This window comes from Stenella coeruleoalba (genome assembly GCF_951394435.1).
Source record: "Stenella coeruleoalba genome assembly, chromosome: 2".
NCBI lineage: Eukaryota > Metazoa > Chordata > Mammalia > Artiodactyla > Delphinidae > Stenella > Stenella coeruleoalba.
This window is the reverse complement of record NC_137147.1, coordinates 91,765,731-91,776,859: the sequence shown is the minus strand read 5'-3', so window position 1 is coordinate 91,776,859 and position 11,129 is coordinate 91,765,731. Positions and strand designations below refer to the sequence as shown.

The 11,129-nt window shown below is 32.1% G+C and overlaps 2 protein-coding genes across 4 annotated transcripts in view; one reads left to right on the top strand and one right to left on the bottom strand.

The window, feature by feature from the left end:
* Positions 1 to 11,129, top strand: part of FAM227B (family with sequence similarity 227 member B) — a 279,841-nt gene that overhangs the window by 105,751 nt on the left and 162,961 nt on the right. The gene's annotated exons all lie outside the window — the stretch shown is intronic.
* The window catches only part of FGF7 (fibroblast growth factor 7), a 62,753-nt gene that overhangs the window by 1,948 nt on the left and 49,676 nt on the right, over positions 1 to 11,129 (bottom strand). The window contains exon 3 of the mRNA XM_079914522.1: positions 179 to 282. Within this exon, the coding sequence (XP_079770648.1) occupies positions 179 to 282 (104 nt within the window). The remainder of the gene's footprint in view (positions 1 to 178; positions 283 to 11,129) is intronic.

Genomic DNA, 11,129 nt, shown 5'->3' with positions numbered 1-11,129 from the left:
AAGCAAATTGTCCAAGATCACACAGAAAATTTAATTATTAAGTATAAAATGTTTTAATGAAATCATTGAATTATGTAGTTTGAAAGGAGTTAATTTCATTTTTACTTTTCAGAAAGGGAAGATATTTTTGACAAAAATAAATTTGAGAAATTAAGTCTAAGCTTTCAATTATCAATACCTTTGCATAGAGTTTTCCTTCCTTGTTCATTGCAAGATAATATTCACTTTCCACTCCTTTGATTGCTACAATTCCAACGGCCACTGTCCTGATTTCCATGATGTCTGCAAGGAATCACAGAAAGATATGTCAGTTATTCACCCAGCTTTGCAGATTATCCAAGAATGACCATTTGTCCTTATTTCTGTTTCACTTGGAAGTTAAGATTATTAACATGATTATTTACTCAGCCTGAGACCCCCATCCACCCATAACATGTACACACAAACACCAGATTAGTCCTTATTAAATGTGGGAAGTGCAAAACTATTGATTTTTTATTTTGTAGAAAAAGATATTTGGATTCAAAAAGAAGAGTTACATACTTGAATTTCGCTTTTTCTTCTCTAGAATTACATTTCTAATTTACTGTAATAGTAATAATAACATCAATAATACCTAAAGTTTATTCAATTCATACCACATGCAAAGTATTGTTTTAGCACTCATGTATTAATACATGTACTTATCACCAAGACTATAAGGCAAGTACTCATATTTTCCCCAGTTTACAGATCAAGAAGCTCAGGTACAAAGAAGTAATTTGCCCAAATTCTCAGCTGGTAAGTGGCAGAAGTGGAATTTGAACCCAAAAGGTCTGGCTCTTAATCATTATATAATGCTATGAAAGTATATAATTAGCTAACATCTTTAATTTTCTACTTAAGCTTTATATTAATAATTATTGCCGACAGAATATTTCTTGAATATACTGAAAATGAATAAAATTCCGACTAAAGCAATTGTAAATGATGATAAACAGAACCAACTACTTTAAAAAATTAAATATTTTATTTTGATTTATTTTTTAAAATTTTTATTAGAGTATGGTTGATTTACAATGTTGTATTAGTTTCAGGTGTACAACAAAGTGAATCAGTTATACATATACATATATCCACTCTTTTTTAGATTCTTTTCCCATATAGACCATTACAGAGTATTGAGTAGAGTTCTCTGTTCTATACGGTAGGTCCTTATTAGTTATCTATTTTATATATAGTAGTGTGTATATGTCAATCCAGTCTACCAATTTATCCCTCCCCTCCCTTACCCCCTGGTAACTATAAGTTTGTTTTCTACATCTGTAATTCTGTTGCTCTTTTGTACATAAGTTCATTTGTACCCTCCCAAAATAGTAAATATTTTAAACTGATAGTGAACTTTTTGATAATGAAAACAGCATCTAAAACCAAATTATGAGTCCTGATCACAGAATATTTTATAACTTTATACCATTTAATTAATTTTTTAACCATTATTGAAATTGCCACAAGAAAACCTACTGTTTCATTATATATCATTTCCTAAAGTGCTGTATTTTAATACTCTATAACTACAGTAAAAAAAAACCTCTCAATCAATTTTTTAAAATGGCATAGAAATTAAAAGTTTAGTGAACCGTTTTATGTAACTACTGGTAATTATACTTTAAACTTGAGACTTTCTCTTTCTTGCGCTTAACATAATGCAAAGAAAATTCCAAGTGAAAATTATCTGCATAAATCAAATTTCCAGAAGCTGTGTTCTAAAATAGTCACTTAAGTGGAGGAAATTCTAATTTTTTATTCCATGCCTTCACTTCATCCTCTTATTTATTCTTCTGGCTTCATTTTTCCTATCTGGAGAATAAAATTTTTACCCATTTCATCAGGATTAATGTAGCCTAATTAATATGTGTTATCTGTTTCCAATATATGCTGCATATAGAAGTCATTTTCCCACTATACTATGGTTAGCACTAGTCAGAGCTCATCCAATTGAGAGTTCTACAGCTGCTCATCTAGAAATTGAGGTCTATGAAGAAAATGCAAAGGAATGGATATTTATCTTTTAAAGTATTTATGAAGCATTGTCAGAATGCATAGAACTGTATGGTAATTTTAGGATACAAATTAAGAAAAACAGCACTGGTTTCTGAACTCCAGAAGTTAAAATCTAGTATAAACAGCAAAACACATATGTAAACACACATGTAGATACACCTTAATTAAAAGAAAAGAAAACTTCTGGAGACACAGCCCTGAAGGAGAGGCTAAGGGAAATGTTAACAGTTGCTTACAAGCATGTGAAGGATGTGATGCTGATGCATTCATGCAAAATTCAACAAATCTTCAGTGAGAGCCAATTCTGTGCTAGGCTCAATTCAGTGACAAACCCTGCCCTTTTGGAGCACTTTATCTGGCAGCTAACTCTTCTTGTTCAGCAAAGGAAGATCAAAGGGAAATAATTTATTACGCAGCAGAATCCAAATAGGTTAAGTTTATATCAATAAACTCAGTGAAGAATACTAAAGAAATTCACTGATTCAACCAATTTGCAAAACCTTCAAAATTGAGTAAATATATCTATTTAAAAACATACGGAATAGTTGATTTCTAAAGATCTTACCACTGTAAAATGTGAAGTCAGTTTTTTCCTTCTAGTCCCTTTCTCCTGCTCTTTCCCTCCTTATTCAATATTTTCTCTTAGAAAGGAGAGTACTGATGCATAGGCTTAAAGTATCTTTCATGCTCAGTTTTAATTAGGGAATGAAATCTGTCATGTTTGCTGGCTTTTTCGTTTATAGACCAACTGTCTACAAAATATAACTATAGAATGATAGAGGTATTGTTGATTATGCTATGTGGACACTTTCCCTTCAGGTTCAGTCATGACAATATATTCATATTGTCCCATCTCTAAACCCTTTTCCTCTATCCCCTGCCTGCCCATTGCCCACCATATTTTTGTTACACTCTGACTCTCAATAGGTGATAAACATTGTTAATCTTATCCCTCCGCACATTGGGGTTAAGGACATCAAAAAATCTTTAGATTTTAAACAACCCAATTAAAAAATGGGCAAAATGTCTGAACAGATACCAAAGTAGATATACAGTTGGCAAATAAGCATATGAACAGATGTTCAATCTTTAAAGATTCTACTTTTAACCAGGATGAGGACAGACTTGAAAATGGCAAGGTTCCTGACACAGTAATATTGTATATTGTTTGACGTATTTAAAAAATCATTTTACTAGGAAATCAACAGACCTAGAAATATATTTCTTGGAAGAGCATTAAGTAGTACTGGCAGAATTAACACGCTATCAATCCTGACTTTCTGGTCTGTTTTGCCCCGTGTGCTGTGCCCTTTTTTATTCAAGAAAACCCAAGAATGAAGAAACTAAAGTTATCATTCTTTCACTTAAGTACAGAGTAGGAAGTAGTGTTCCTACAGATTTTAAAGTGTTTTAACTTTCCTGTTTTCAAAAAAAGTTTTTATTAAGAATTTATTTTTTAGAGAAGTTTTAGGTTCACAGCAAAATTGAGGGGAAGGTACAGAGATTTCCCAACTACCCCCTGCTCCCACACATGCATAGCCTCCCCAGTTATCACATCCCCCACCAGAGTGGTACAGTTGTTATAATTAATGAACCTACATTGACCATCATTATCAACCACAGCCCATAGTTTACTTTATGGTTTACTCTTGGTGTTTGGACATGTATCATCATTTTTATATCATACAGAGTATTTTTACTGCCCTAAGAGTCCTCTGTTCTCAACCTGTTCATTTCTCTCCCTTACCCGCAACTCTTGGAGACCACTGATCTTTTCACTGTCTCCGTGGTTTTGCTTTTTCCAGAATGTTATATAGTTAGAATCATAGAGTATGTAGCCTTTTCAGGTTGGCTTCTTTCACTTAGTAATATGCATTTAAGGTTCCTCCATGTCTTTTCATGAGTTAGCAGAAAAAAAATTCTTAGTGTTTGATCATGTAAAAATCCACCAATCCCAGCTCCTTCAATATTTCTTTTCCCTGAACGTTTTAAGATTTATATTTAAAAGTTTTGAGGGGCCATATATTAATATAGATGTTCTAGCATGATAACTAAGAGTTATTTTAAAGTTGAAAATAAGTGGAAACAGTGGCTTAATGGTTATTAGGTCACTCAGAACATTTAATTTTGTCCTCGACCAAATATACTTTCTTGGGCACATTAAAACTAAGAATTGGTACCAAAAAAGAAAAACATTTTAATGTCAAATGACTTTTATGATTTTCTGTCAAGCTGGGATTGTTAGATGGAAAATCTTCACCATTATATATTTATATTACATTCAAGGCTATAGATTCCATTCATTTTTATATCATAAAAGTACATCCAAATGCATACATACATGTACGCAAAAAATACATCTCATATTTCCAAAATAAAGAACTCTTAAAACTCAACAATAAACAAATAAGCAACCCAGTTAAAAAGTGGGCAAAAGGTCTGAACAGATGTCTCATCAAAGAAAATACACCGATGGCAAATAAGCATATGAAAATATGCTCAACATTATATGTCATTAGGGACTTACAGAATAAAACAACGAGATACCACTACACGACTATTGGAATGATTGAAATTTTTTAAGATACCACTTGCAGACAAGGATGCAGAGCAACTGGAACTGACATTCATTGCTAGTGGGGATGTAAAGTGGTACAGCCACTTTGGAAAACAGTTTGGTTTCTTACTGAATGCTAAATATACTCTCATCATACAATCCATCAATCCTGCCATAAGTGTTTATCCAATTGAGCTTAAAATTTAAGTCCACACCAAAACCTGAACATGAATATTTATAACAGAGTTTTATTCTAAACCATCAAAACTGGAAGCAACCAAAATGCCCTTTAGCATATGAATGGATAAGCTACGGTACATATGTACTTTGGAATATTTTTCAGCGATAAAAGGAAATAAGCTATCAAGACACAAAAAGATACGGAGGAACCTTCAGTGCATATTGCTAAGTGAAAGAGGTCAGTCCGAGAGACTTCATATTGTATGATTCCAGTTGTATGACACTGTGGAAAAGGCTAAACTATAGAGACAGTAAAATGATTAGTTGTTGCCAGGGGCTTAGGAAGAGGGGAGTAGGATGAAAATGTGAAGCATGGGATTGTTAAGGCAGTGAACCTGTTTTATATGATACTGTAATAGTGGATACATGATATTATACATTTGTCAAAACACATAGAACTATACAAGGCAAAGAGTGAACTTTAGTGTAGACTATGGAGTTTAGTTAACAATATGTAATTACTGATTCATTAATTGTAACAGATATACCACATTAATGCAAAAATGTTAATAGTAGAGGGACTGTGTGGGGAAGTGGTAGTGGTATGTAGGAACTCTACTATGTACTCATTTTTTCCTGTAAATCTAAAACTGTTCTAAAGAAAAGTCTATTAATTTAAAAAGTACAGTCTATATTTTAATTAATAACATTATATGATTGAGTGTATAAGAAACTATAGAGTTGACACTTGAACATAGCAGGAATTGGGGCACCGACCCTGGCAGAGTAGAAAATCCATGTATCAGAGTCAGCCCTCTGTATCTGTAGGTTCCGCATCCTCAGGTTCAAGCAACCACAGATCGTGTACTACCTTAGTACATATTTATTGAAAAAAAAAATCATTTATAAGTAGACTAACACAGTTCAAACCCATTTTGTTCAAGAGTCAACTGTAGTGGAACTTTTTATGATTTATTCTTAACCCAAATATGTAGTAATTCTGGGGTTTGTTATTAATTACTACTATTAATGTCTTTGGTGATGGATTAAGATCGCTTACCAAGTTAATGACTTCTCTTTGTGAAATATGGACAGTTATGAGGAGTAAGTTTACAATGCAAACACACTTTGAGAAGTGTAGGAAATACAAATATTCTACATACAGACCACTACTACACTCGTGTGTGATATCTCTCAGGTGTATTGGGATAGAAAAATAACTGAGGTCCAGGAATATTTTAGAAACCTGATCTGGTGACTTTAATTGTGATGTCATCAAAATATCTGGATATTAATAAAATACATATCAAAATTCAGTTAGTATTTCCTCCTACAGAAAACAAAAATGAATGATACCAAGCAGTATATACCAAATGCTACAAAGAACAGGATGGAAAATCAATTCAACCGTTATTCACAAGAAAGAGGTGTTACATATCCTAGGTGGTCAAGGGAGGATTTGAGGAACAGATAGAACTTGAATTACATCTTGAAGGATAGATAAGGTTTACATAGGTAGAATGGAAACGTCATGCTAATTGAGAAATAAAAGTATATGTAAGATAGTAGAGTCAACGATTCATAAGTCATTTTCAGAAGATTGAAATTAGAGCTATCTGTCTGGAGTAGGAAACGTATCAAGAGACAGAAAAAGGTGGAAAAGGAGTTAGGATGAGATTGTTGAGGGCCTTGATTGCCAATTTAATGAATTTTAACTTTTATTTGTAGACAATGAGGAGTCATTGAAGGTTTGAAATTTGAAAAATGTCAGGATATAAATTGTGTTTTAGAAAAATTAATTGGATGTGCAGAGTAGTTAGAGAAAATTACTAGACTTGTATAAGCCTGATTTTCTTCCTCTGCTAATAGTATGAGTTGACCCATAATGGGCTATTGTTGTGACTTTTAAGTAAGTTAATAAATAAATATTTTCAAAATGTCTCAGTTTAACTTCGAATACAGGAAGTATCAGTAGTTATAACCCATATGAACAAAAGCTCTTCGGTGTCCTCAATAATTTTTATGAGTGTAAGTTGCCTCAAGTCTAAAAAGTTTGAAAACACCTTTTCTAAATTAATTTTATTTCCCCTGGACTGTTTAGTTGCAGTTTGTACTTTGTATATGGTACCCTTATTATTGTAGGTTAAATAGTTTTGGCCACTTTATATAACTTTCTACATACATAGGTTTATAAATAAAATCTCCATGGCACATGCATACAGAAATGCTCAATATATTCCAAAATGTCTGGAGAATTTCTTAATGATATTTTAAAACATCAAGTTGCAAATTATAATTAAATTATGTAAGTAAATAGTAAAGCATGTAAACCATTTGTTTGATCAACTTGGTTACTAGTTTAATGTTAGTATGGTTTTAATTAAAGAGTAAGGCTAAGAAATGTATTTACACTGCTCTGATTTTTGTACACTGTTACAATTACAAGAACAGGAAGAATTTTTCTAAATATGTGTTGTGTATTTAAATCCTGTATCTTAGTGTTATATTTTTTACATATTATGCATGTGATTGCTCCAATTATTATTAAACCTGTGTGTGTGCATGCACACACAATATTGTAAATTCAAAAGAATTGACTTCAAAGAACAGTAGACTCTTGATTTTGTATACTTGTGTCTCTCTTGGACATCTTCAGTCCCTCCCTTCATTGCCTTTTGATTACAAAAATCCACTTTCCAAATTTTTCTCTCAATAAGGCTGTTTTAAGATATTCATAGACCCTAAGTACTACTATTTCCCAAGACCACCCTATACCAATCTGACATTAAAATACATCCATATTTCTCATTAGATACAATATTTTATAACTATTTTAAAGTTTTATATAAATTTTCTTTTGAAATTACTTGGCCTAAAGTAACTCATTTTATTTATCATTTGCTATCAACTTTCTGCAAATAGTGTACATTCTAGGGAGTTCTTGCAAAGTGAAAAAAAATTATCAAATTGTTTTCAAATGTTATGAAAAATATTGATAAATTTAATAAATAATGAAGTTGGCTTGATATATTTTATAAGTTAAATATTTGCTAATCTCTTTTTATTTTCTTGTCAGATTTTACTGTCAATATCTAAATTTCAAAGGTTTAAATATATTTGTAAGCTTGATGTTTTCACAGGCTCTAGGCTCTGTGCCTAAGGGCCAAATGAATAAAATGTCCCTGCCCTTAACTCTGAAATCTTTTCAAAAGACTATCCCGCTTCCTTTTCACTAGCACCAAATTTCTTGAACTATAGACGAAATCTGCTCACTTCTCCTCAATTTAACACTTGCATTCTAACTTTTAATCTGTTTAATGGCTTTATCTCTTCAAGGCCATCAATGACCTCCTCAGCGCCAAGTTCAAGAGTTTTTCAATAGTCATAAATTTCTTCTCTGCATCTTTTGGCACTCTCAACATCCCTAGTTCTATTCCTATTTCTCACTGTTTCTCTAATCTTGCACTACCTTGATCTATTAATTTTTTTAAAATGGTTAATTTTTGTGTAGCCATATCTATGTATCTTTTTTGATAATTTATTGTATTTTTTATGCTTAAAAGTATTTTTTACATTTCACTATCTGAAATACATTTTATTCTAGCTTTTGTAATGTAAGTTTTAAATATATCTCTTAAATTCATCTGGAATTAATTTTGGGATATGATGTGAGATGAAACTCTAAACTGATATTTCATGCCAAGACTGAATCAGGAAGAAATAGAAAATATGAACAGACCAATCACAAGCACTGAAATTGAAACTGATTAAAAATCTTCCAACAAATAATTTTTTCAATATTAGTTATTAAATACGTCATTACATTTTTTACTGATGCAATGCCTCTCTTTTACCTTACATTGGCTATCTTGTTTTGTCCCATTGATGTATCTATCTGTCTGCTATATACCCACACTAATTTATTGTAGGTTACCAATTCTGAAGTGACTCATTACATTTATAGGTAGCTCTGATCCTAGGTGTTACTAAATACTGTCAGATATATCCTCTAAAGCTATGCAGAATAAATCAAAACCTTTTCCACATAACACCCCTTCAAAGACATGAAGACATTGGTCATGCCCCTCCATCAGGCAAAGCATCCATCTGTAGTTTCTTCAGCCATACCCGATACTGCATGGATTCCAGACTCTTCACCAGTTATATTACTTACTTAAAACCAGCTTCTCAGCAAGAACTAGATCTATATAGATAGCCCAAGACAGAATACTCTTCATTATTTCCCTTAATATAGACCATAAACTACAGTAATACAATCTCACCATCTTCCTTAAGCGTATTTTTAATCATTTCATTATTTTGGAGTACTGATATAATAAAAAGTGTGCATATCAAAAAACCTTATTTCAGATTAGTATATTTTGAAGGTTATTTTATAAAGTTTAAGTATAATCATAATTCATATTTTATATATAAAGACAAATATCAGATATCCCTTTTAACATGATTTATTTCTTTATTTTTAAAGCATGCTTTGAGGACAAAAAATTTCAAAATGATCTTATGTGGTATGTGCAGAATTGAAATGTATTAAATTAAATGTAAATTAAAATATGAATGTCATAGTATTAAAGGTGACAAAATACACTTTGCTACTCTGATATGATTAATAGACTATTTCTATGCTTTTAAAAAACTAGGTCATTTATTTTTACAATTTCATCTAGTTTTTAAATGGTGAGGTAGGAGAAATAGTGTAATTCTGCTATTTGTAAGTAGTGCTTCACAAATAGAGTACTGCAGATATAGAGAGTCATTATACCCCCCAAAAAGTGAAGCCAACTCCAGTATGATTATCACAGTATTTTCTGCAACATATGAAATTATAGCAAATATTCATTGAGTGTTTACTATTGCCAGACCCCATTCTAGGCACTGGGATTTTACCAATCTGGAGAAGAGTATCTAAAAGTGAAATGTGGAGTTATCTTTTTGCTTCTTATTAGCTTATATTTAACTCAGTATCCTTTATGCTTCCTATTGTTAACTGACAGCCTGTTAAGGTTATAAATTTAACACCAAATGACAATGAGTGAACATATTTATATAATAGTGAAAACCATCATGATTTGATTATGTAGTGAAAGGATTAGTTAACTAAGTCATGAGCAAATTTGTCTCATCTCTCTAATTGCCAGGCATCTGTATTTGATATGTCTGTGTAGGCACTCAAACCATTCTTTTCTAAAGAATGATTTTTTACAAAAATATATAGAAGTTGTGAGAAGATTATGCCTTTAGTTAACTTAATTTGCCAAGCACCTTGGAAACCCCTGGGTGATATACATAAAATCACTGGAGAAATGATTAGTTGAATTTTTTAATTCAGCCTAAGATTATGTTAACTATTTTAGAAGCAGTGACACATTGATGGCTTATATTGAGGTTGTAAAGTACACAAGACTTTATTCATGTAAGTAAATCACATCGCCATTTTGTCATCATGCGATTTTTTTTTTAACTAAAGTTCAGGTCTTTATATTTCTGTCTAATATTCAATATCCCTGTCTGTCAGAATGTTTGAAGTTTTAATTCAGCCACCTTAAATCCTATTTGTAAATTGATACGGAATAATTATAAGTAAATGATACATGAGTATATTAGAAAATTATGGTACCCGACATATTAGCTATTCCTTTCATTTGTTTGTCATCAGCAAATTTGAGAGATGTCTTCATCTCTAATGTGCAATGTTATGTAGCTCTTTTCCATCTTCTATTAATCATTGCCCTTTGCACTTTTTTACACCCATTAGAAGTTATAAGTTTTGATCCTAGCTCTTTTCTCTTGAGGCATACTGGGCTTCCTAGTCTCTCCTTGTCATATCTGCAGTCCTTAAATCTTCATGCTATGACAGCATGGTGTCATTCATTCAATCATATGCAGGCATTTTTCTCCCCCACTTTCTGAGCAAAGACTATTTATTATTCCCCTATTTCCATTCTCCTCTTTTTCCACAGCTGTAGAATTTTTAGCTGGCTGCACATAATGAACATGACATTTCCCAGGCTGCCTTGCAGTTCAGTTTGGCCATGTGACCAAGTTCTAGCTGATGCGATGTAAGTGGAGTGAAATATCCCATGGCAATTCCCAGAAATCTTCCATAAGAGATAGCCAGCAGGAACCCCTTATACCCACTTTTTCTTCCTTTGTTCCATTCTCCTGCTGGAATATGGATTCTACCCTAGATTATGAGAACAAAGTGATTGTGGAACTGTGAGCTGACTGGAGCCTGTTAACTCTCAGATGATTTTATGGAGCAGAGTTGTCACTTCTCTAGATGTTCATTGGCTGGAGAAATAAATGATTTTGTTTAAGCCAAACCAAA